Source organism: Eschrichtius robustus, chromosome 15 (genome assembly GCF_028021215.1).
Source record: "Eschrichtius robustus isolate mEscRob2 chromosome 15, mEscRob2.pri, whole genome shotgun sequence".
NCBI classification, from domain to species: Eukaryota; Metazoa; Chordata; class Mammalia; order Artiodactyla; family Eschrichtiidae; genus Eschrichtius; species Eschrichtius robustus.
Window position 1 is genome coordinate 25157929 of NC_090838.1, and position 26944 is coordinate 25184872.

The 26944-nt window shown below is 47.4% G+C and overlaps 1 protein-coding gene across 1 annotated transcript; it reads right to left on the minus strand.

Moving 5' to 3' along the window:
• Positions 1 to 727: 727 nt before the first annotated feature.
• CAPN14 (calpain 14) lies at positions 728 to 26896 on the minus strand. Its single transcript, XM_068564152.1, has 20 exons — positions 26885 to 26896; positions 24851 to 24920; positions 23873 to 23991; positions 23601 to 23737; positions 23046 to 23220; positions 22369 to 22431; positions 20534 to 20619; positions 17270 to 17344; positions 16096 to 16259; positions 14918 to 15085; positions 12101 to 12338; positions 10541 to 10577; positions 9982 to 10038; positions 8573 to 8630; positions 5975 to 6039; positions 4276 to 4344; positions 3537 to 3615; positions 2779 to 2895; positions 2373 to 2428; positions 728 to 820 (listed from the first exon to the last, which is right to left on the minus strand). Exons 1-20 carry the CDS (start codon positions 26894 to 26896, stop codon positions 728 to 730), a joined length of 1938 nt encoding a protein of 645 aa, XP_068420253.1.
• Positions 26897 to 26944: the final 48 nt, after the last annotated feature.

The following is a 26944-nucleotide window of genomic DNA, read 5'->3' on the forward strand; positions in this document are numbered from 1 at the left end:
ATCGGATATACCGACCATCCGCTGATTAACTCTACAATGCAGCGTGGATTTGTTGTTCTTCTTTGAAGTAGATCTGATAGCCCATAGGTCAGGTAAACAGACTGACACCCATCACATGCAGAAGCCCTTTAAGAAGTCGGGTGTTTTAAATTCACTGGCACCCCCAAATCCAACCATCGGGAGATATTGTCAGCAGAAGATCACGCAGTGACCTCAGATGCCAGATCCAGCCCATCCCACCTGGACCCTGACAGTTCGGTTATTTTCTGTGTTCTTAAAACCTCAGTGTACCCCCGCCCCACCCCCAGACCGTTAAAAGTTAGCCTATCCCTCTACCAGTTTATAGATGCCGGTACAGACGCCTACAAACATACCATTCCCTCTTCAGATCTTGAAACCTAGACTATTACCCCAAATGTGAGAACGTGGCATGTCTAAAGTCATTTAAGTTGGACACCTGTGGAGGCAGTATTGTATAAAGGAAAGCACACCAACCCTGGAATCAGATTGCTTAGACGACGTTTCTGCTTGTGACAAGGTTGTGGTCACAGGGAAAGAGAGCTGGTCTTGACAAGTCCAAGGCAATCTTTACTACCTCACTGCTTCCCTCTTTGTATGCTGCCCATCCAAAGGGGAGATCTGCAGAAAAGAAATCTTCCCAGATGAGAAGGTGATGGCTGGAGACACAGTCCTGAAGAACTGTAGGTGGGTTGAGCACGGGTTGGTCTCAGCCAAAGGCCACCCTTGGGCCATATGCAGAGTCTTCAGCGAGGGCCGATGAGCGTCCAGCCTTCTCAGGATACAGAGTCATCGTCAGCCACTGGAATAATGGGGAAGAAAGTTATGATCTACTCAGACCCATCTCTGACATTCAGTTAAGGATGCTTCATTTCTCAGTCACCAGGTCCTAGAGCCTGACGCAGGGCTTGGGGCCTCCTCCCCCATCACTCCTGGGAAGCCAGAGACAGGACATTAATGGATAGCTTAGCCAGAGGGAGCACACCATCCCATAGTAAGTATAAATCAACCTGAAATATAATCAACCTTGACTTCCCTTGGCGCCTGTGAATGATGATAGCCAAGATGCAGGCTGATTCTATATTCAATTCTCAATGCAATTTTCCCCCATGAATTCAATTTGGCATGCTTGTGACAGCAGTGTGCAGGTGTGTGGAACCACTGGGTAACAGAGATCCAGTAGAGCATAGTCTACATGTTTACATTTATGGGCCCATTTGTCTGACAGCTTTATGTGGGTGTGATGAACGGTCCCTCTAACTCACATAGGGGGGGACCTCTGGGGAAACCACTCCCCAGGCCAGTTACATAAAAATGGTGACGCTGATGTGGTGATGATGAAGATGATAACGGTGAAGTTACCAGTGGGGTCTGAGAAAACCCCAGAGTGAAATTCCAGCAAGTTGGCTGCCGCTCCCTGTAGGCCTCCTCGGATGGCCTTGAGGATCTCCTCAAGGAGCCAGAGATGGTCAGAGCTGGAGAGAACGTTAGAGACTACCTCACCCAGCCAGCTCATTTCGCACATAGGGAAGCTGAGGCCCGGCGATGTAGCGTGATTTGCTGACAGTCCCACAGGTGGTTACGAGGGGTGCTGTGGCTTCACCCTGGGTCTCAGGCCAGCTCTCTTGCCATGATAGCACGTTGCTTTCTAGGAGACTGCTCAAGCTGTGCGCTGCCCTGTGTCAGTTGCCTCTGTGGTGGCTGTCCTGCTCTCTCAGTGCTGAGTATGTCGCTATGGAAGGATTGCTTGGGATCAGGTGTCCTTGGGGATCTGTGCTTGGGTATGGGCTCAGAAGTTCTAACCATTGCCCCTCCACCTGCATCCCAACTTCACACTCAAATGTGGGAGTGATTGAGGGTAGATACACGTTGAGGGTCCCTATATCTTAGAAGCTTATTCCATAAACTGAACATCTGAGGTCAAGGAAGAAACCCCAGCTTTTATTAGTCTCTTTCTAAGCAGCCCAAACAGAGGATGTGTTTTAGACAGAAAGGGCAGATGATTCAACTCCAGACTCCAGTGTCTCCACATCTGGCCCATAGCAGGTGCTCAGTAAATCCGTGCAGGCTGAATGATCAGGGAAGACAACCAGCGTCAGACACAGAGCTGTTTTCTCCTCAGCGTGTCACCTCATTCATTCAACGAACACTTGTACCTTCACATGTGCCTGGCACACAGTGGCTGCCCAGTCATATGTGAGGCACCAATGAATAAGTGCAATGAATACAGCGCTCCATCGTGAGCTCAGCAGAATGAAGGGCACCCAGAACCCTTCTCCTATACAAGCCCCTGAACCGGCAGCGGCCACTGCTCCCTAAGATGACGTGAACCGACCCCGTGGAGAAGGTCTTACCTCTGGCTTCTGGAGGTATATCCCTTTGCCATCTTGGGTCAAGTTTTGGAAGAAGTCTGTGAAAATGCAGTAGAAAAGAACACAGCTAATGCGTGTGCATGTGTTGGAAACAAGGGGGACTAGCTCCTCCCGTATGGGCCCTCACCCAGGAAGCCAATCTCGGCCTCTGTGCAATCACACGCCCCACACTTGTTCTAAGCGAGCCGCCTCACACCTTTGCCCTGGAGCAGACAGGGCATAAGTTAGTTTGGGTAGATGCAGCTGGGTTTCACAGGCACAGAGCCAGCGTTCCCCGGAGCTCCCCACACAGGCAACAGTCCTGTCTCGTGCTTGAACTGGGGACAGGTGGGCAGTCCACGTGGAGAGCAGAGGAAGCCCGGGCCCTCCCTCCTTCCCCCCAGCTCACCCTCCATGTTCTCCACACGCAGCATCAAGCGGACAAAGCTCACGACGTCCATCTGGAGGTCAGGGCCACCGTAGCGGATAAGCATCAGCCGGCAGACGTCATCACTGAGCACGATTCCTGCATTGAACAAGGGCTCCCACCGTGGGTGCCGGAAACCTCATATCCAGCTCTCCTCCCGCCTGAGGCCCCTTAAATTGTCCCTCCACTTCCGGGACCTGAATCCTAATAGCCTAAGATCTTCTTTTATATGGTTCATTGTGAATTGTTCAATTATTTAGCCTATTAATTTTATTGTCTCTCCATTCTCCATCCCTGTCCCCTAGGCAACCAGCATGAGGATCTTTTTATCGCGTGGGTTACTGGCCTTGAAGGCAGGAGGCAATCTGCTTAGTGGTCAAGATCATCTGCCTTGGAGTCTGGGGGTCCTGGATTTAAGCCCCAGGCAAGTTAACTTCTCTGAGCTTCAATTTCTTCCTCTGTGAAGTGGGGATTATAACAGGGTGTTGGCAAAGATTAAATGTGAGTATACATGTGCCAACCCTCAATAAATGTTAGCTGTGATCATAGTGATAATAATCAATGGTTTAGTTATTCACGGATCCTGGTCTCTGGGCCTCTGAACTCGGGGAGTAACTCTGCTCATTAGAAGACTGCAGGACGCCACATGCCCTGCCCAGCACCACTCACCCCCACCCCCCCGCCCCATCCCCTGCCTGGTGTGCGCCCTGCAGCACCAGCTCCCCACCCACCGGGCCTACCCGTGTCCCTCATGGCAGCCCGCAGCTGGGCCCAGTTCAGGCATCCTGAGCGGTTGGTGTCCTGCTTGTGGAAAACCTCCTGCAAAGAGCCCACACCAAAGGCTAAGGAAGCCAGGCGTTTCCAAGCCCCGCCTGAGAGCCCCTCACACCCCAGTGTCAAGGCTGCAGGACTGCTGAATGTGAGCTCCACCAGTAGGCCCGGCTGCCTAGACAAGAATAGGGCAGGGGGTCCCTGCCAGGATGCCACCTCCTCTCCCAGTTCTCCTTAAGGCTTGTGAGAGGGGACGGTCTTTCTGTTACAGGGGATGGAGAGTCTGGGGATAGGTAAACGTGCCTAATCTGAGCATGCCATCCAAACTTTGAAGGGCTTCCAACCTTATGACTCAGGAGACGGGAGGAGAGTTGTGAGTAATGATTGGAAAAGTAGGAGGGAGCCAATTTATGAAGGACTGTAAATGCCATGCTAAGGAGTGTGAACCCGACTGAAGGCCATGGGGAGTCTCAAAAAATTTTTAGTAAGGAAGCGATGCGATCAGATGTCGCCTTAAAAATTCAGAAGACTATTGCAACAGGCTCTCTGAGTTTGGGAGAGAAAGGAGGAAACACTAAAAGGACATTAGGGAAGATTGGGTGAGTGGTTGGGTAGAAAGGGCTGAAAGGGAGAGAGGTACCTTATAGTTTTGCAGAACTGCCATTTCTGCACTGTCCCGTGGGAGGCGTGGTGAACACTTGTTCTTACCTGATAGAGCATCAGCTGCTTCCACGGGTCCCTGAATTCCTGGATACTCACGGTGCCGGACGCATTAAGCTGATAGCAAGGTTAAGGTCAAAGCCGCCAGGGGAGCTTTGTCCACACCTCTGGAGGCAGTGATGGGCCCTCCACAAAGCAATGTGCACTTTGGGACACCCCATTCAATAGCTGGCCTCCCTTGACTGATCAGTCCAGCCCAGGGCTCCCCGGCCCTTACTAGGAAGGGACAGAATGAGCTGGAACACAGCAGCACTGGGAGGAGAGGATGGTCTGATGATGGTGATGATGACAGTTACCATTTAGTGAAGCAGGGTATTCAGACATGGCCAATCTGATGCGATTTAAATAAAAAATAGTAACTCTTTTTTTCATTGTTGTCAAAACCAACTCATGGACGGAGTCAGGCACAGGGTGACTAAGGATGTCTCTTGTATTTAGTCATTTTAGGAACAGTTAAAAGCTGAATGGTTAGCCCTGTAGACCACGTCCAAGTACCCCCGCGTCAGAGAGACTGGCTCAGAAACACCATGACACACCACCTCTCTTTGAGCCCTGATGGCGGGCCTAGTGCTGAGCTCTACACTTGACCTATGGAACTTCATTTTCACCTAGTAGGTGGGGTAGGCACTAACTCCTCCCTGTTATGGATGAGGAAATGAGGGCTCAGAGAGCATGATCTTGTCCAAGTTCACACAGCTGGTGACAAGGCTGGGACCTGTCCCAATGCCTGCATACCTGACCACCATCCCACACTGCCCGCAGCCTCTGCAACGTCTCTGCCAACATTCTTTATATTTGCAACCCCTCTCACAGTATCCGTTCTACGTGCCTCTCTGTGGGTAATTAAACTCCGAATAACTTAAGGCAGACAGTTTGCTAGAAAAATGACAGTGTTAAGAACGAGGAAAGCTGATTTCGCGGCATGTCATGGAACTCCCCAAGCTCTGGTTTCCTGATCTGTAAATGGGGGCAGCTGCTGCCCCATCACCAAATGGAAAACTCAGGACCCTGAGGCTCTTGTAAAAGCTTCTTGTAACCTGGAGAATTGTTACTAACCGCCACCCTGCAGCTGCCTCCTCCTCGCTATCAGGAAGTAAGCTTATTGTTATTAATAACAATATTGATCACTTTTCGATGACAGTTCTGTCCTAAGCACTTTACGTGGGTTATCTCATTTGCATTCACATACCAATCTTACAGAATAGCTTTTGTTTTTTGGGTTTTTTTTTTGTTTTGGCTGCGATTTTTTGGGTCTTCGTTGCCACTCACGGGCTTTCTCTAGTTGCGGTGAGCAGGAGCTACTCTTCGTTGCGGTGCGCGGGCTTCTCATTGTGGTGGCTTCTCTTGCTGTGGAGCACGGGCTCTAGGCGCGCGGGCTCAGTAGTTGTGGCGCATAGGCTTAGTTGCTCCGTGGCACGTGGGATCTTCCCAGACCAGGGATCGAACCTGTGTCCCCTGCATTGGCGGGAGGATTCTTAACCACTGCGCCACCAGGGAAGCCCCAGAATAGGTTTTAATACCATCTCTGTGCTGCACATGAGGACCTGGGGCACAGTGAGGCTAAGTGACTAGTCGGAGGTCACAGACCTCGTAAGTGCTAGGGTTGGGATTCAACCCCAGGCAGCCTGGCTCCAGGGCAAAGCTCTCAAACAGCAGAATGCATCCTCCCACAAACCCAAAAAGATACATCCAGTAGGGCCAGGATCCCCTGGCAGGCCTCGAGGCTGAAGAGAGGCTGTTCGCTCCTTAGACCTGTGAAGGAACAGAAAGAGTCTGCATGGGGGTGGCCCCAGGACTGCATGGCCCTTTTCTGAACAGGAAGAGGCAGTGCTGTCTAGGCCGGCCATAGGGTCCAATGACCACCATTTACGTTGGGGCAGGAAGAATGAGAACAGTGGAGACAGAGAGAGAAGGCTTAGAGGGGATTCCTACATCCTAGTAACACTGTAAAACCCTGCAGAGAACATTCTGGTTTTGCTTCACAGTAGGTCAGACGAACATGGCCCTGTGTATCGGAGGGTTGGGGTGGGGGCAGACAGGACGATAGAGTCACAGGCTCCCCAGTCTGAAAGGGCACCTTTTTCAAGCTCCCACCCAAACTGGGAGACAATCTCAGATGTCCTGATAGATGGCCTGTCAGTTCTGGGAGCTCACTTTTTCACATGGATCCATAGCTCCAAGTCAGGAGAAATTTCTCATGTTAATTCCAAAGGAAGCTCCTGTAAAACTCACTCACTAGTCCTAGTTCTACCTCCAGAAAAGCATAAACAGGTATTTGTCCCCTCTTCGACTCCTCCCCTCCATTCTAAACATCTAAACCTTTCTCCATCGGTTCCCCAGATGATATGGTTTCTAAATCCCCACCTCCCTCTTCTACGCACTATGCTTTGCCAGCGTCTCCCTAAAATGTGGTACCAAGACTGGAATACACTCCTGCAGCCGCAGGTGGATTAAGCAGAGTACAGTGGGTCTATCACTTCCAAAATTTTCAGTCCGCATTTCCCAAATTAGGTTCCAAGGGAGATGTTTTGCAGAGAAAGGGTTTTGAGTTCAAATACATTTGAAATATTCTGTATCTATGACCCTTGTCTCCATCACCATGTACCTTAGCACGTGATCGGTGTACAGGAGCCAATGTTGAAATTTTGTTTAATGCAGAATTTCCTAAGCACAATTGACCATAGAATCTAACCCATTTTACTTCATGGAACACTTACTAAAACCTCTTGGTTTCTAACATTTCTTGGAACACAATTTCAAAAACACACACTAAATGCTTCCATTAAAAACCGCCTGAATTTGGATTAGCTTATTTAGCAGCAACTTGAAACTATTAGCACATGTTAAGCTCAAGGTCAACTAAATTAACCAGATAGCTTTCAAATTAACTGCCACAAAGATGAGGTCTCTTCTGTTAGGAACTTGTGCAACTGATTTTTTAAATATTATAAAATGGCAGTTTTTAATTACCACCCTGACTACATTTCATCTTTTTGGCTTGGGCACAGCTTGTGGTGAGCATTCTGAATTTCAATTCTGTTGGCTATTATATTAATTATTCCTCCCAGTTCTGTGCCATCTGTGGATCTGATAAGCCTGCATGCCATGTCTTCTTCCAAGCCATTGATAAAAGTTGAGGAAGTGTAAGGGGACCAAGGGCAGAATACAGAGACTCTCAACTAAATATCTAAAACGTATAGGCTCTGACCCATAACATAGAATTATCTCTCTGGGTTCATATTTATATAACTCTTGGGATGATGATAAAACTTGTGAATCATATTGCAACTTTCCAACCCACATTTCATCATTTATTATGGGAGACTTTACCAACTATTTTGCCAAAAGCTATAGTAGCTCTCTGATCTATCAACCAGAAACCCTCTCATAGGAATAAAGGAAAACAATGTGTCCATCCATTCTTTCAAAAATCATTTTGCATACTTGTGATTAATGCCTTAAAAATTTTAGTGTGCCATCTCTTTTACAATTTTTTTTTTTGAGGAGGGGTAGGGAGGGGCCACATCTCATATTGTATAATTTCTAGAATCTCCCTTTCTGGCTCTTTTATGATACCCGAGTTTGGCTTTGAGAAACCATCTGGAAATTATACAGTTTCTGAGTGTGTTTGGGTTTGAAATCTTGGCTTCATGTAAAGGAGAAGCAATCACATGTTTCAGGTAGCAAATACCCTTTAGTTGTTTGGTTTACTTTTTTCAAAATCATGTTTTTCTCACTCAAAATATACACATAAAATACTTTTATATGGGCTTTAAGCTTTCCTGATGATTTATCCCAAGCTTCATACAAAGGCATCCACACCGCCCATCTGCAGTTCTCCTACGTGATGTGCTCCTTTCTATCAGATTTCTGTGGGTTAATCAATTTAAATATGATCTCATCAGAGAGCTCCCTGGTAAGCTAGTCGATACTTAATATTTATTTGCCGGGTTGAGAAAATGAATGCCATTCTTCCACATGGACTTTATATGCCAAGAAAGAAATATTCAACGATTCTTCTCAAACTAGCAAACTAGCAGAAATCTTCATTTTTCACTGCCATCTATCTTTACACACTCAACTAAGCAAAAAAAAAGAACAATTCTCTAAGCTGCATAAATTCCTCTATCTCTTTCTCAGACCACACGACCCACCCTGGTATAAGACACAGCTCCTGGGGCGACCAGTGGGCATTCACGTGTCCCACCAGGAGAAAGAGAAATAGACCCAGAGTTCAGAAAAGTTGTGTCCCCTGAGTCCTACAGGATGACTCTGAAATACTTACCTGACCAGGGCATGTGGTTCAGGATCTTCTGCAGTTGGACTGCATTTATTTCTGGATGCTAGAGCAGAAGCAGAGTGGTAGAAGAAAATCATTATTGCTGAAGGCTCGTTAGATGCAGAGGGCCCACAGCTAAAGCGGGCTGGGAAAGGCCTCTCCCACATCTGCTCAGGGTGGCACATATGCCATTTCTGGGCAGAATAAGTGATGCCGTTTTCCTGCACATAAGGAACATGACTAGATATACAATTAAATCTGGAATTTCATAAGAACTTCTACAACAGTTTAACTGGGTGCCAAGTTCAGAGCACCCCAGCAGGGCAGGACTCTTAATAGGGAGACTAATAGCGGTGATTCTCAAACTGGGTTCTATAGAGATGCTTTGAAAGTTCAGCAATTGGGTTTCAGTTTTATTATTAATAAACTATCCTTAGCCAAGAGTCCAGATTTCCATTTTAGAGTTCAGAAAAGCAACCCTTTACATGAACATTTAACTTTAGAACATATTAATGCAATATAAGTACCATAAATTTGAACTTATAAAATGGCTATAAGTTATCTGTTCATATTTATCTGTTTTATATATGTTAGGTTTCTCTGTGAGATCCCATTTGATAAAAAGGACTGCCGCAGAAAATGTTTGGAAACCCCTGGGGTGGAGGAAAACTTTTATAAACAACACACATAAGATTCTGATGTATCCTCTCTGACGACATTAAGCAAAACGCCAGTGGTGAAGATGAGAGAAGACGGGAGGGCAGGCAACTTGGGAATGAAATCAGGAGTGTTACTAACACAGGGGGTTCATGTTCTTCCAGTTGTGATGACATCACTCAGATGGCAGGCCCAGGTTTCTTGCCCTGTTCCTAAATGTATTTAGTGTCCTGCTGTTTAGGGACAGGGTGGCTTCTTGCTGGTGCTCAAACCTGGGTCAGCCCAAGGAGAGAACTGGAAGGGACCGGGTGGGTAGCCCTCCTCCTCCCCAATGCCTCTGACCAGTCCCACCCCCCCCCCCCAAACCCACCCACGGGGTCTTCTCCCTGGGCTTCCCTCCCCCAGACCCCCCAGGGCTCACCATTGCCACATTCCACCCACTCCTCCCAACACTGAGTCTCACTTCTGCCATATTCCATCGTCACAGGGATTAAAAATTAATTAAAGTTGTTTTTCCTACAACAAATCAATGTAGCTTCCAAGAACGGATATGCATTTTACAGGAGCCTGCTGGAAACAACAGCTCTACTCATTTGTCTAAAACCTTGAGGGCTTTTATAGAAAGTGGCAGTTTGGAGACTAGGAAGCCTTAAATCACAATTTATACACACGGTCAGGCAGATGCAAACCCACCCTCCATGGAATTATAGGCTCCACAGTGTCCCCTGCTCCTTGCTACCTCCCTTGGTTCAACTCACCTTTTCAAAGAGTTTGGTGAAGAATTCATCCTGCCCTTCACTTTGGTCTACAGTTTCCTATAGGAACAGACACACAGAAGGACTTGGTCATTCCCCTGGACGAATGGACTCTCGTGCACTCACTAATGTGCTCACGGCTCCCAGGCCTCTGAAGTCTGTGAGTCTGACCTCGAGTGCTGGTTGAAATGTTTTACCATAGCACTCACCCACATCCCTGTTTCTCCAATCGTCACTGGCTTTGGGGAAGTAGCAAACCGTGAAAGGGGCAGAAGAAACACCAGGTAGAGAGAAACAGAAGAACATGGAGGTGTGACTCATGCATCTGGGGCTCTGGGCCTTCAATGCCAAGGACCTGACCAGAAGGGCAGTTATTTTGGTGCAAAAACAGCAGAACCTGCATACTTCTAGGGCACGATAGATAACATACTATGTGCGCCATAGAGTAGGGCCTGCAGGATCTGCAGACCTCTTCCCCCGACCCCTGAATGTGAGGGGAGAAGTCCCCCTTCCCGGCTCTGTAAACGGTCCCCATTATGTGGAATTCCACCTGACAACTCACCTTAGAGAAGACGACACTTGAATTGCGGCCAATTTCACTGAGGGGGGAGAAAAGACCAAATTACTTCTTGGGGATCATTTTGGGAACGTTTTGACCAATATTCTCCCACCCCTGGGAACTCACCTTCCCAGTTCCTTAGCTGACGCCCCACTTGCTCTTGAAGCGTGCAGTCTGGCACATGGCTCAGCACACGGCTGTACCTCCCCACGCGCCCTGTGTTCTCACCCCACGGCCTTTGCTCAAGCGGGGCCCTCCACCCCGTGTGCCCTCTCCTTCCCCCACCTTCACCTAACTACTCCTACTCATACGTTCAGACTCAGTGATCTCACAAGGCAGTGAGGCCTGGGACCAAGTGAAACTATCTATGCCCGAAATATGATGGAAAGAGAACTGGGTTCTAAGCACTGAAGGGCTGTCATGTCAGAACAATCATAGGCAAAATACAGGCGTCCCTCATTTCCCTGTGCTCCGCTTTACTGCATTTTTTTTTACAGATTGAAGGTTTCTGGCAACCCTGCATCGAGCAAGTCTATGGGCGCCATTTTTCCAACAGCATTGGCTCACTGCCTGTCTCTCTGTCACATTTTGGTAATTCTCGCAATATTTCAAGCGTTTTCATTATTATATTTGTTACTGTGATCTTTGATCAGTGATGTTACTATTGCAAAAAGATTTTACCTCACTGAAGGCTCAGACAATGGTTAGCATTTTTTAGCAGTCAAGTTTTTTTTTTTTTGGCCGCACAACTCGGCATGCAGGATCTTCTTTCCCCGACCAGGGATCCAACCTGTGCCCCCTGCAGGGGAAGCGCAGAGTCCTAACCACTGGACAGCCAGGGAATTCCCGAGTATTTTTTAATTAAGGTATGCGCATTGTTTTTTTAAGACATAATGCTATTGCACACTTAATAGACTACAATACAGTGTAAACATAATTTTTATATGCCCTGGAAAACCAAAAAAATCCTGTGACTCTCTTTAACGCAGTATTTGCTTTATTGCAGTGGTCTGGAACTAAACCTGCCATATCGCCGAGGTAGGCCTGTAATAAGTTTGGCTGGGATGAGTGTATATTGATTCGTCTGAGCCTGATGGTTGATGACAGCCCCCCTCAACTGAACAAACCCTGTGCATCTCTTAGGAATCACCACGTCCTTGAAGCCACCCCTGCTTCCCCCAGGACCATGGAAGGTTGGCTCAGATGCTTCTCCTTGGTGCTCTCCAAACACCCTGGGCAGATAAACGCTTGCCCCAGACACAGCGTAACATAAATAACTGTTCATACGTCCATGTCCTTTCCAGATTTTGAGCTCCTGGAGGGCAGGGGCCAGACCTGTTCTAGCTTTTTCTCTCCAAGTCCAGCAGAGTGTTCATTTGTTAGAAGGAGAGCGGGGAGGAAGAAGTGAGGGATGTCTCTGTGCAGACAGCTGCCCTGCTCTCCTGCTCACCCCGTCCCCTGTGTTGGTCACAGAGACCCCCGTCCTCCACCATTTTCGCCTCGCCCTGCCCCCCTCCCCTGGCCCGAGTGGACCCCAACCTCCGGGAGAGGCCTGGACCTTACTAAAAGACGTGCTTCCTGCAGAGGACTCTGAGGACGAACTCAGACTCCTGGCGGGACTCAGATGTGCAGGGCACAATGACGTATGTCCCAGGCTCCAGCCACAGCTCCCGACTCACTTCCTTCTCTCTGAGAAACGTCTCAGGCCAATTCAGGGGAGCATTTTTCCAGAAGGACTTGGGAGGCAGTCTCCTCTGGTCATCATAGCTCTGTGGGTAGAGGACAGAGGGCAACAGTTGAGCTGATCACCCAGGGCTTGTGGCCAGGCCTGGGCCCCTTGGCCAGGAGCCAGGACTAAGGTGGCCTCTGATTTGCCAAATCCCACCTGCCCCAGTGGAGGATGAGATAAAGGGATGAAGAGTGGAGAGAAAACATCAGAACACGTCCAGAGTGGGCACCTTTGCTGGAACCCTACATGAGGTTGAATAAATATGTCGACTGATTTGACTTTGTGTTAAAAACAATATCATACACAAAATGAGGTGAGGAATGTCACTGTGTCTGCACTTTCCACTTTACAGTTGAGGGTCTGAAGTTCAGACAAGTTAGGCCATCTGCACAAAGTCACCTAGCGGGTAAGAGTCTCAGCCAGGATTGGAATTCAGGGCAGCTGAGCTACTATGTCCACGTTCTTGATACTTCCTGATGCTGCCTCCATGTATGTGCTACAATTTCAAGGTTGATTATGACATGATTATGCTCATAGGTACAGACGGACCACCAGCCATCTCCCTCCATACAGATCAACTGGAGATTCCATGTCATCTCAGTGAAAGCAGCCTCATAAAGAGGAAAGAGTACTGGCCAAAGCTCAGAAGACCCAAATCAGAGGTCTGGTTTGTGTTTTGTTTTATCTCATATTTTTACTCTCTCTTTCTCTCTCCCTCCCTCTTTTATATCCCCCTTTTGCCCTATTTTTCTCTCTTGCTTCCTCTTCCCTTGGCTCTCATGCAGGACTATGGAGGGAGGGGAGATCCATAAGGAGGATGCACACAGTTGCTGATAAAGACACTACCCACCACATAAAGACATTTCCCAGATTCCACTTAGGGCTGGGGAAACAAAATGTATCTCTTGGTGATGCATGCTTTCTTTATTGAGACAATGAGAACTAGAAGATCAGCCCTTTGCTGTCTTTGCCCTGGCTGCCAGGAATCTCAGAACTAAATTTTGTAATCAGCTGTAGTAGCTGTTCTAGGTTTAGTGTTCCTGGTAGAATTAACTGCTTCCCTATCCCTCATCTATTTCTAACTTTTTTCTCACCTTTTGAATTCTATAACTGGTTCACAGTTTTGTTCTGTTTATACTTTTTACTGTAGGTTGACCCAATTCTATTTAGGAATAGGCTTGATATAAATAGCTTTTTTTTTTTTAATGAAATAGTAGAATTTAATAGAAATTCATGGCATTTTAGATTTGTCTAGATTTACCAATGTCTATCTTGAGATCTGGCATCATTTATACTATTTCCTAGACTTTTTTTTTGAATTTTATTATTTTTTTTATATAGCAGGTTCTTATTAGTTATCTATTTTATACATATTAGTGTATATATGTCAATCCCAATCTCCCAATTCATCCCACCACCACTCCCCAACTAAATAACTTTTTCTTTTTAAATTAATAGGCAACTTTGGGAGCACTCAGTATTCCCTCGTGAGGAAAATAAAAAACCCAAACCGACCCAAGACACCCAATGCGAAATGGTTTCTTTACAAAAACCCTTTTACTCGATTCAGTCCAATCTGAGAAAATTAAGTTTTTCACTCCTGTTTTCTTTGGGAAACAAAGAATAGCTGCCACCGTTCAGAGGCTGGGATAGCTCAGGCCTTCTCAACTGATCCCTGTAGGCTGCCACTGCAGCTGAAACACAGAGCTGCTCTTGTCCCCTGCCTGTGTTTCTGTTTTGTTTTCCCAGCCTTTGTCCCTTGTCCCCTAGTAGGTGGACTGCATGGGCTCCTGATGTCCCATCTGTTATAGATCTATTTTATTATGGGCTTCATAATTCAGGCAAGATTGTGATTTATCATTCTTCCTATGCTGTGACAGTCTTCAATATTAGCCCTAAGTATTTATGTAGGGATTTAATCGATTCTAAAATTTATTGGTTCTGCATCAGGCTCAGACCTGTCTGTGGAGGTATAAGGACTTTGGGGGACCCTTGGATAAAAAAAGAACAGCAGATGCTCTTTACTTGCACACAGAGAGGCAGTTGGCATTATTGCCAGACCTTCCAGCGGCTCCTTACATAAGGCTGCTGCAGTCTCAGTGAACCCGGGACATCACTCCCTACCAGGGCCAGCCTGGCAAGTGTGCAACTCACCTTGCTCATCTGAAAAACAAAAAAGAGAGGCCTCATTAGGCAGTGAATCCAGCTCTTTCACAGGCATGAATTCTAATGGAGGCTGGTATACAAGAAGACTCTACCCAGAGGCCACTTTCCCTCCCATAAGACTTGCTGTTCCAGTCAGTGACATTCTAATCCGTCATCAGAAATTCTAGAAAAGGGTGAGGCAAGGTAAGCTCGGCTTTTGGAGAGGGACAAAGGGAACCAGAATTAATTGTACCAACTGTGTGCCAGGCACAATGATAAGCACTGCTACACGATCTTCTTTTACTCCACCTTTTGCATATATATCATTGTCCCCATTTTACAGATGTAGAAACTGATGTTCAAATGCAAGAAGGTGGCTCATTCTAGATCATATATTCCCAAGGATTTGTACCCACGGTAGACAGAGAGGGATGTAGGTAGACAGAGATGGATGGTAAAGAGGACAGGAAATAGGAAGAAAGGATAAGACTCCACGAGAGGCCCACCTACCCTGAAGAGGTAGAAGCCAATGGCAAGGTGAGGCTTCTTGTTGCGGTGCCTGTGCCTGGGCTTCTGGAGGAGGGACACCAGCATGCTGCAGGGCATCTGGAACTTCCTGCCCTCCTGGGGCCTCCAGACCAACAGCAGGAACTGTGGGTTCTTCCAAAATGTGTCTGGGGCAGAACATAGCCAAGGTGAGACAGGCTCCCCTAGCATCCTGCTTGCCAAACCACAGCGAGGAGCACAGACCCAGTGTGCTGCCCCGAGATTCCCACCCAAGGTCCACCCGGACAGAGCTGGGGTCTCTTTCACCACAGCTCTGTCCCCCTCCCTCCCACCTCTTCCACCCCGGGTTCTTCTATGGACACACAGACCTGAGAGTTACTCTCCACTGTAGCTTTTGCCCAGCACGCTGCCTGGCACAGACTTTGTGTCCTGGAGATGTTCACTGCCTGGGCCAGTGACTGTTAACTGAAGAGAACGTGCCTGTGGTCCCAGGGGAGCAGCATTTTAACGGGGGCCTTAGCTTATGTGCAGCTTCAGCCTTTGGGGGGACCCTGTGGGGGAGATGAAGCCAGAGCCAAGGCCACCTGGGCCCTGCTGAGATCTTACCCCCTTCAAATCTTTCCTACCCAAGACATGGCCCATTGTGGAGAAAGGGACACAGTCCCCAAACCTCTCCACTTGGAGAATGTATACACCTTCATCTCCTATACCTGATGACCTGGGAATCCTTGATTTTGTTTCTCTACCAAACTCTAGGTAAGGAGGGCCCGATACATACAATATAAATACTATTTCAATCCTGCCTGTTATGGGGTGGTTACTTCAGCATATCAGTGACCTTATCGTAAAACCACAGAAAGATGTAACCCAACCTTCTACTATGCCTGTGCCCCTGTGGCCTCCTGGTGCCGATTAGGAAAGGGAACCCTCTGGAAAGATACACCCCCAAGAGGTAGGCAGCCTGACTGAGAATTCTACGCCCTGGTGCAAATTAGGACAGAAGTGCCCCATCTCCCTGGTTCACATAGCCCGGCCCCAGCGCACGCAGCTTGGCCAGCAAAGCCCCCTCACCTTCAGCCAGGGGCTCTGGGCAGCGGCTCTGTCTGCAGCCCCACCTTTGCCCGGGGAAGCTGCCACTTTAGACCCAAGAGCCCCTGGCTCCTGTGCACAGGCTCACCTAGGGGTGACTTTTTCGGGCCACCAGCCGTGGTCCCTTTCTCCCATCTCCCCTCCAGCATGGTGTACGACCACTTCTGGCCCACCTCCTGACTCAGCAGGCCTGGGCTCAGTTTACAGATGACCAGAAGCATGAAATGTGCTTTAAAGTCCTGCAGTGCCATCCTGTGTAGAGGACGAAGGAGATGACATCCAGTCATCAGGACCAGAAGGGAGGCTGCAACTAAGTAACGGGCATCCCAGCCCTCTGCTGGACCCAGGACCCCATCCTCCACACCCCCACGCAGAGCTGAGCTGCCTTTGGACCCATGAGACTGGGGCTGGATGGACCAGTGTGAGGGTCCATCTCGGGCAGGTGGTGCTACCATGAAACCCCACCCCGTGGCTGGAAGCAGCCTCCAACAATGGCTGCCTGAGGGCAATGCTCCTGGGCCGCTGCTGGTGGTGATAAAGTGGAATTGGGGCATTCATAGCTAGTCAATTGATTTATACATGTTCAATAAGAATTGCACAAATCAGTTCCTCATCATCAATTGATTAAAAATCTTCGCCCCTATTGGCTAACGTTGTGCCCCGAGGCGTGTTGTCTGAACCAGCTCAGTTTACTATCTGTTAATGGAAATAACAGTATTTGCAGGACTCTTGAGTTCAATGACCACCTACTTCAAGAGCGAAAGGGCCACAGCAGTCTGAAAAGGATGGGTACAGGGAGAAGAGGGGCAGCGTGGGAGTTAATACTAAGGGTGAAAAGTGGAAGGAACGGGGAGCAGGTGGGTCTCATGTCAGACACCCAGAAGCAGCATCAGCTCAGGGTGTCTGGTGGCCTTTCATAAAAAGGGGTGAGAGGCTTTGGGGTGGGTGGGAGTAGTACTGCTTTGCTCTGGAGGGCACAGGTGCGGTGGCTTACAGTTGGCAAGAAACAGAAGTCGGAGAGGAGGCAGTGGCCACACCCACCCTCTGCTTTGAGCACCCGCTGAGTTCCATGCCAGGGGTCTCTGGTCTCATCACAGAGACTGTGACTGTTTGATTGCCCTGCTAGGCCGTGAGCCCCTAAAGGGTCTTCTTGATCTCTGTATAAGAGATGCCTGGCATACATGAGGCACCCTGTAAACGTTTGCTGGATGGATGTCCTAATGTAAGCCAGGGCACGTGCCCCAAGCCTCTGAGTCAAATACCAGAATTCTCCATCATCATCTTTCCTCAGCAGCAGAATCTTCTCCTTGGGGCTCAGTAGCTCCCACACACTTGAGCTGAAATCAGAAATGTTTTCATGGGGAAGGAAAGGATTGAGAGGGACATGCAAGAAATTCTTCAGTAGATGCTCTATAGTGTTGCTATTTATTCTCATCTTCATACTGCTTGCAGACAATTACATCTCACATCCTCTATTATGAAAGCAACGTGTGACATTAATTCATCACTCACTCTGAGCCAAGTTCTGGGCTAGGCTCTTGACATATTTTATTTCATTTAAGGCTAACAGCAACTTTACAAAGTAGGGATTTTTACTGCCATTTTAGAGATTAGGAAACTGAGGTTAAAAGAGATTAGGTCACATGCTTGAAGTCACAAAGTTATTAAATGTCAGAACTAGCATTGGAACCTATGTTGCTATTGGTTTTTTTCCCACAGCCCATCATTTTGGACTTCTGTTTCTGGCCACGAAGGAGTAAGGCTTTCATGTACCACTTCCCCACTATAAACAACTAAAAATGGGACAAAATACAAGAAACAACTGTTCTTGGACATTAGACAGCAGGCAGCACGGAATTGTGACCCCAAGAGGAGGGAGACAAATAATGTGAGCCCTAACATTGCCTAGACTCCTGCCTGAAACTAATTCCCTGGACAGTGATGCAGGGAAGTGGACCCAAAAAGAGCCTAGCAGTCTTGCTGAGTGGAAGAGGCAGAGTCTGAAGCTCAGGGAGACAAGACAGCTAGAATTTGCTGGGGAAAGTGCCCAAGAGGAGGGGGCTACTTAAACAAGCACCTCCAGAGAACTTCATAGGTGTTCCCTTGAGTCTTTGGCTAAAATAAAATCTGTGCATACGTAAAATGAAATCCCACAAGACTGGACTATACACAGAACAATTTCCAGAGCTGACACCAGGCTGGAAATCATTTTAATTCCCACCAGCCAGAGTCAAAAGACCTTACAGTATACATGAGGTCTTTAGTAGAGAACTCAAAGGGTCTACACCTTAGTAGTGGGGTCAAGTTAGGCCCCAGCTAAAAGTTTTCCTAGATCTGTCCTAAAAGAAAACGTCAAAGTATCAAAATAATCCCTAAGCAACTAAATTCACAATGTCCAATATCTAATAAAAAATTACTATGTATATGAAGAAGCCGAAAATGTGATCCAATATCAAATCAATATCAAAAAAAAAAACAAACAACCCAATCCAAAAATGGGCAGAAGACCTAAATAGATATTTCTCCAAAGAAGATATACAGATTGCCAACAAACACATGAAAGGATGCTCAACATCACTAATCATTAGAGAAATGTAAATCAAAACTACAATGAGGTGTCACCTCACACCAGTCAGAATGGCCATCATCAAAAAATCTACAAACAATTAATGCTGGAGAGGGTGTGGAGGAAAGGGAAACCTCTTGCACTGTTGGTGGGAATGTAAACTGATACAGCCACTATGGAAAACAGTATAGAGGTTCCTTAAAAAACTAAAAATAGAACTACCATACGACCCAGCAATCCCACTACTGGGCATATACCCTGAGAAAACCATAATTCAATGAGAGTCATGTCCCACAATGTTCATTGCAGCTCTATTTACAATTGCCAGGACATGGAAGCAACCTAAGTGTCCATCATCGGATGAATGGATAAAGAAGATGTGTCACATATATACAATGAAATATTACTCAGCCATAAAAAGAAACGAAATTGAGTTATTTGTAGTGAGGTGGATGGACCTAGAGAGAGAAGTAAGTCAGAAAGAGAAAAACAAATACCGTATGCTAACACATATATATGGAATCTAAAAAAAAAAAAAAAAGATTCTGAAGAACTTAGGGGCAGGACAGGAATAAAGATGCAGACGTAGAGAATGGACTTGAGGACACGGGGAGGGGGAAGGGTAAGCTGGGACGAAGTGAGAGAGTGGCGTGGACATATATACACTACCAAATGTAAAATAGATAACTAGTGGGAAGCAGCCGCATGGCACAAGGAGATCAGCTTGGTGTTCTGTGACCACCTAGAGGGGTGGGATAGGGAGGGTGGGAGGGAGGGAGACGCAAGAAGGAAGAGATATGGGGATATATGTATATGTATAGCTGATTCACTTTGTTATAAAGCAGAAACTAACACACCATTGTAAAGCAATTATACTCCAATAAAGATGTTTAAAAAAAATAAAAGAAAGAAAATGTGATCCATGACCACAAGTAAAAACAGACCTAGAAATAAGAGAGATATGATGGAATTAGCAGATAAGGACATTAAAACACCCATTATAAATGTGCTATGTGTTCTCAAGGATGTAAAGGGAACTATGGACATGATGAAGAGAAAAGTGAAAGATATTCTCAGATGGTATCTCTAGTGTTAAAAAATATAATATTTAAAATGAAAACTACTCTGGATGAGACTAACAGCAGATTAGACACTATGGAATAAAGCCCATCATTTTATTTAATCCTCATCACACCTCTGGCTCAAAGAAATTAAGAAGTTTGCCTAAGATCACACAGCTACCAAAGTTAATTTAACCAGTCATTTTTCTCAAAGGCAAGCACTTGTTTTCCTAAACAAACCACTACCAACAACATTATGATGCTATATTTCTACAACACTTTAAAATTTATATAAATCGGGCTTCCCTGGTGGCGCAGTGGTTAAGAATCTGCCTGCCAATGCAGGGGACGCGGGTTCGAGCCCTGGTCTGGGAAGATACCACACGCCCACTAAGCCGGTGAACCACAACTACTGAGCCTGCACTCTGGAGCCCACATGCCACAACTACGGAAGCCTGCGCACCTAGAGCCTGTGCTTCGCAACAAGAGAAGCCACCGCAAGGAGAAGCCCAAGCACTGCAACGGAGAGTAGCCTCCACTCGCTGCAACTAGAGACAGCCCGCACGCAGCAACGAAGACCCAACGTAGCCAAAAAAAAAAAAAAAAAAAAAAAAAAAAAATTTATATAAATCTTTGGATGCCATTTTTCCACATAGACTCAGTCCCTCTGACAATTCTCTTTATTAATTATAATAAATAGAGTATAGTACATTCTATCAGGAGTAATAGTCCACTTATTTTTCTGAGCCTTCATTTTTTCATCTATAAAAATGATTAAGTGATGATGCAGATGTGAAAATGTCAAAAGCACGCATTTGAATTTGTGTGCCAAAGGCAGCCTCCTTTGCAGCCTTCACCTACCCCGTCCTCACCCCTCCCAGCCGGTCTCAGAAGTTCACCTGTCACTCCAGTCTCCTTTCCATTCCACTCTTCCCCAGGGGTTCTGCAGCTTGATTAGGTACGCAGGTCCACGTTTGGAGGTCACCTGTATAAAATGAGAACCAGTCCAGGTGGCTGGGCTGAGTGCCAATAGGAAATGTTGCAGATATCTGGGTGAGATCCACGCCTGCAGATGAAACCTTGAAATGAACAATCAAAGGCCCTGGGAGTTGGTAAGAGGAGAAAATGGCTCTGCTGCTCACTAGCTGTGAGACCTAAGGCAAGTTACTTAACCTCTCTGTGTCCTTTTCCTGATCTGTAAAATGAAGCCAATAGTCACATCTACTGCAGTGAGTTGAATGGGTACCCTCCTCCAAAGATATGTTTACCTAGAATCTGTCAATGTGATCCTATTTGTAAAAAGGGTCTTTGCAGGTGTAATTAAGTTAAGGATCTTGGGACAAAATCACCCTGGATTAGGGTGGGTCCTAAATCCAATGATAAATGTCCTTACAAAAGAAGAGAAGGGGAAAGACACAGAGGAGAAGGGCGTGTGAAGATGTAGGCAAAGACTGAGCTATGCATTCCAAGCTGAGGAATGCTGGGAGCCATCCTAAGCCGGAATAGGCACGAAGGATTCTCCCCTACAGCCATTGGAGCGAGTACGGTATTAAGGACACATTGATTTCAGACTTCTGGCTTTAAAAAACACTGTGAAAAATAAATTTCTCTTGTGGCAATTTGTTATGGCAGCCCTAGGACACTAATACACCTACTCACAGGACTGTTGTGAGGATTGAGTTAACATTGGTAAAGCAGTTAGGACAGTATTTATCACATATTAAGTGCTAAATTTTGTTAAATACATTTGTTAAATAAATATAAAATTATAAACATAAATATTTTAAAATATAAATTTCGTTATCTAAATATGAAATTAAAAGTTCTTGACACACACAAACATGACTGATGGAGATCTAAGAGAAAGAAGAAGTCAGGTGCGAATGGAGTTGAAAAAATCTGAAACAGAGTTAAAGGGAATTGGAGGACTTTGGGGAAGTTACACTCTCTAGAGGATAACAGAGGTTCTTTAAGATTCAACCTGCGGATTCCTTATCTCTGTGCTTTGCTCCTGCCCTCCCTCCACCAGGAAGGCCCTTCTCCCCTCACACAAATCTACCCATCTTTCAGGGGCCAACTCCATGTCACCTCCTCTATAAAGTCTTTTCTGATTTCCCTCCAACCCAACCAGGTAAATGTCTTCTCTCCTACCTCTAAACCCCTCAAGCCTTTCACCATTGCTTTCTTCTTTCAGTTTCTACTTTGCTTCCCTATCCATTTCAAATATGGTTTGCCTCCATACTTGACTGTAAGCTCTTTGTAGGCAGGGTCCCCGTCTGGTTCATCTTTCTCTCAATGTTTAGTAGAGCTCAAAAGATGGATATCATCAGAAGGAAACTGGGAGATTGTGGGACAAAGAGAATGTGGGAAAGAAGCAGGAATTTGGAGGGAAAACCCAGGTAGAAAAGCTATCAATGGCAGCCTAGAGCGAAGTGAAGCTCAAAGAAGGGTTGTGAGGCACAGCAGGGCTAGATGGCTGATTGGCTGGGACTGTCAAGAGAGGCTGGGATGGTGCGATGGAGGTGGCAAAGGCTGGATCCACCACTTCACCCCAGAGAAGCGGCACGGAGGTCTGGGGAGACTAGTACCTGCTTTGGCAGGCCTACCAGAAAAACTCACCCCCTAGACTGGGAACAGACACCAATGTTCACCAAGATGAGGCAAGGCCTCGGTGAGAAGGCCCGGGAGAGACGGGAGAGGTTGAAGGGAGACAGAGGGGCTGGGTTCCGCCCACCTTCCTGATCCCTGTGAGAGTATAGGCATGGCCTGGCACCAGCCCATTCTTCAGCGCTCTCTCCTTCTGCAGAGACAGAGAGCTCCTGTCAGCACTCTGCTGTGTACAGCTAACTTGGGAGTTGGGGGGATTTATTAGCTGGAGCCAGGGTTTATGGGGAGGGGGTGGGAGAGACCCATGCTGTGTTTCCTTACTGTTTTCAAAGCTCTTCAGCACCTGCAGTCTCATTTGAGCCTTTCAAGAAGTTAGGGTGCCACTCCGCAGTGATTAATACCCCACCTTCCCGAGGGCAACACAGACTCAGAGCTGCTAAGTCATGTGAGGTGACGCGACGGTCGTTAGCAGAGGCAGGGCTGAACTGAGGGCTTCCTACTCCACTTCCGGGTTCTTGTTTGTTATGAAATTAGACGGTGACAGCTAGTGGTGCTAGTAAATGGCCTTGCATGTGGTTGACACTCAAGAATTGTTAGCTCCCTTCTCTGAACACAATCTGTATTCTATGGAGTTCTCGCCTGCCCCGGGGGCTCAGCTCTGCTGTTCTAGTTTGAACGTCAGGACTCTGGGTGCGGGAGCTGGTGGAGTCCGGGGGCCCACACGAGGTGAGAGCAGCAGCTGGTTGACAAAGGGGATGGGAGCAGGGGAGGAGGCCATCCTGCCAGGGCGCAGCCCAGCCTCACCCTTGAGTGGGTCTGAAGGCCAATCTGGGTTCTGCTGTAGGTGGCTCGGGTTAGGATGTCCCAGAGCTTGCCAGGGGCTTCCGCCAGGTTGATGGTCATTGTCAGCCCTCCAGTGAAGTCCACAAGGGCTTCAGATACCTGTTCACACTGCAAGTCTTCATAGGAGCCAGAGAGCCTGCCCAGGGAAGGCATAAGCATGGGATAAGGGAAGGGTGTTTATGCTGTAGCCTGGGATGGTCCAAACAAGTCTAGAGAATCCCCCGCTTGGTTATTCCCCGGTCATGTGTCTGCTATCCTTTCCTTGCATCCTAGGGGCAAAAAAAGAAAATATATACTCAGAGTTTCTAACCCTATTAAAGAACTCCATCCATTAGGGAAAGGTAAGACTCTTGAAAGCATGTTCCGATAGCGTGACCTCTATGTTTGCTGAGATTCGCCTCATCTCTCACGTGAGAAACTTTACCGCTTCTTCGTCTTGTCCTCCCTCAACATTGATGAGAGGGAGACAGAGGCAGAGGACGTGGGAAGGGCTGGGAAGGAAAGGGGTTGTCTTACTTAGCATAGGCCTTTTCCAGAAGAGCTCCCCAGAACAAGTTCTTGTAGGTAGAAGAGACAAAGACCAGCTGGCCAGCCTCACTCACAGGCAGTCGGTCATCTGCCACCACTGGAACCCACTTCCCAAAGTGCCAGAACTGGAAGGAGAGAGTGCCCGCTGGTGAGTGAAGACTGCCATGGAGGACAGTCAGCCCAGGGAGCGAAGACATGACTCTTCCAGAACCCTCTTTCCTATGGCCTCCTCCAGGCTGGAACACCAGGAGGACACTCACCCAGAACCGGAAGATGCCAGCATACTTCTCAGTGAAACTCTGATTCAGGGGAATGACACGACTCAGGATGTCCTGGTGCAAAGTCAGAGCTTGCAAAGCCGCCAAGAACCAGCAGTCGCCTAAGCCAGATAGCACACAGTCTCCACATGAATCTGCTGGACATGCGTGCACAGACCGCAGTGTCTGCATGGGTGTACTGTACAGGCCTGCACATGCTACAAGTGTCCACACGAATCTACTGAGGACTCACTGCATGCAAGAAATGTCTGGCGCCAACTGCTATCCTCTCTGGGCTTGTAGCCTAGTTTAGGAGAAGGGAATTCTATACCGGGAAGGAAGATGGTGAGTGAGCAGAATAGAGAGTGGGGAACATTGTCTGGAATCCAGACTTGACACCAAGAACTGAATCATATTCCTGGACCAGCTTTTAGCTTCCCCTTGCCCCAACGTCAGGAACTTGGGCCCAAACACAACCAAAGTTTTCTAAGGCCTGCTTCTGTAACTGATTTATGTTCTTCTGAGAAAGGCTCAACCCTTCTGGACTCCATTTCTCTGTCTGTGAAATGGGTATCACTACACGTGTGCCTTCCCTCATGGCCAAGGGTTTTTCTATTCCTCTAAAAACAAAGTTGGGTTGAGGATAGATCTGCTTGGATTCTGGGGTATCTAGTGACTGGTGTGCCAAGAAGGACTCATTACAGGGACTAAGGTAGAGTGAGCACATTTTCCAAAGATGAAACTTAGACCTGTAAACTGGTAACAAGGATGATCGTTAGGCAAGGTGTGGCATTCCCACGCATCCTCAGGGAACCAGTTGTGATCATTTTCTCATCAAAGGACAACATGTCAAGGTAGAGTTCAGGGTGGCCATTTCCCCCGCTGGGCTCTCTCAATCCCCCTCCTCTTCACCCAGCTCTGCCTTGTCTGGGTTGGGCTGGCTACTGCCAGTTGTGCGTCTCAGGGGCTGTGCAGACTTACCTACCAGTCCCTGGCACAGATGCAGCCTTTTGGCCTTGGCAGAATAGAAGTGGGGATTGCTGTGCAGCTCCTGTAGGAACAAACAGAAATGTCCTTCTGAACGAGAACAAAGAAGCTCCTGGAGCTACAAGGACCACAGTTTCCCATATCCCCAAACTGGACTTCTGGGGACATAAATATAGAACATATGTGAAATCAGGGCTGTTCTAGAAAATCAGGCATACAGATTCTGCCCACTGTATTTCTCGTTCCTTCTTGCAGCTCATGTTAAGTGAGAGTCCTGGAGAACCCCGTGTAGATATTGAAAAGTAGCACTTGTATCAAGAATGCCTTTTCTTGGGCATCTGTGAAAAATGGAAGCACCTCTCTTAGGGAGTGTTCTAATTTTTCCTAGAGATTTCTCATTCTCCTTATTCTCCCCCTACTCTTCCTTCCTACCCCCAACCCCCAGTCTAGCGGCCTCTTTGGCTTCCATGCTGAGATGCAGGCTTGGGGGGGGCAGGGGGAGTGGGGGGCCGTCTCTGCTCCACAGCAGGCCCTAATCCCTCCATCTTTGCATGTGCACGCTTCCCTCAAGGTCAGGTGTGTGACAGACTCACTACATCAGCAGTTCCCAAGATTTTCTGGGAGAAGGAGAATCTTGGCTGTCATCTAGTTTAGGAGGCTCTCTTGGGAATTTCACACACAGTAGGGACTTAGTAAGTCGGGGGCTACAGGCCCTGATGGTAACGGCTGAATAGGGAACAGAAAAGGGGAGAATCTGTAGCACAGATTGACTTCATTTTGTTCACTAGCCGTGTTTGGGAAATCTTGTGTGTTAACCAAGTTTGGGGGAGCTGGACTGCCTTTGAACACACTAAGACGTTGCCTTTTAAAGGACTTGTTGATGCGTTTTATGAAGAGAAGAACACTTGTAAAGTGATTAATAGCTTCTTCAGGATGAGGCCACACACACACATACCTTATCTTTAAAGAAGTATTCCTAAGTCACCTTCAGGAGAGTCTAGACCCAGATGCAGCCCGTTGGAAGTTCTTCTGTGTCTTCTGTTACAAGCTGTGGAAGGAATTGTCTCATTCCCATGTTGCCACGGCTCTCTACAAAGGGCCACATGGGTCTCGGTCATATGTGGAAATGCACTTTAACTGTTGTAAGTGAGCAATGTTGGAGCAGACTGGTAAATGAACACACTAACCAGGACACAGGTATTAGCGCGTGCAGCCTGAAGACACGCTGCCTGGCCTGAGAGCTTCCTTGGCTCCCCAGAGGGAGTTGGACTCATCCATCATGTTCTTCAGGTCGGGATTCGTTTGTCCTCAGCAAATCAGTAGTCAGAGCCTCAACCTTCACTTTTCCCACCTTGGCTATGCTTGCCTTCTCTGTAGATGCTGAGGGCAAGAGAGATCTTTATGGTGGGGAGGGGGATCCCTGGTACTCATGACCCCCAGGAGGCCTTAGAATGTTAACTGGCTGGTGAACATGGAACACCATCACCAGGTGAGACACTGGGTCTCTTTCACGCCTCGGGTCCCTGCCCTGATGGTCAGTTCCTTCAGATGTTTACTGAGAACCTACTATGTGCAGACACAGTACCATGCTGGACACATACACTTGGCTCTTGACTCACCAATAAGGGTAGAGTCGGGGCTCTGAAAAGGAAACAAAAGACATAAGAAGCATGTCCCTGCTCACAGGTACAGTGGACCTGTAGAATCCTCCTACGGGATGACTGATTTCCAGAGAGCTCTGGCATCTCACCACCACCCACTGAGTTGTCTCAGGTAAAATTGGAATAGAAACCTAGGCTCCTTGCACAATGGCTCTGTCTACATGATTAAAAGTTATCAGATGGAAAAAATGATCAATTCCATCCTCTTGACAGTCGGAACAAAAGAACAAGACTAAGAATCAGCCCTGCCTGATTTATCTTGGGAAGAACTATACTTCTCTTGTGTAACAGGCATTGTACAGTGTTCATGGTGTGCCAGATTTGGAATTAGAAAACCCAGCAGGTGGCTGGGCTTGCCACCACTTACCTGTGTGGCCATGGGCAGACCACTTACCATGCATGAGCTGGTTGCTTTACCTATAAAAAG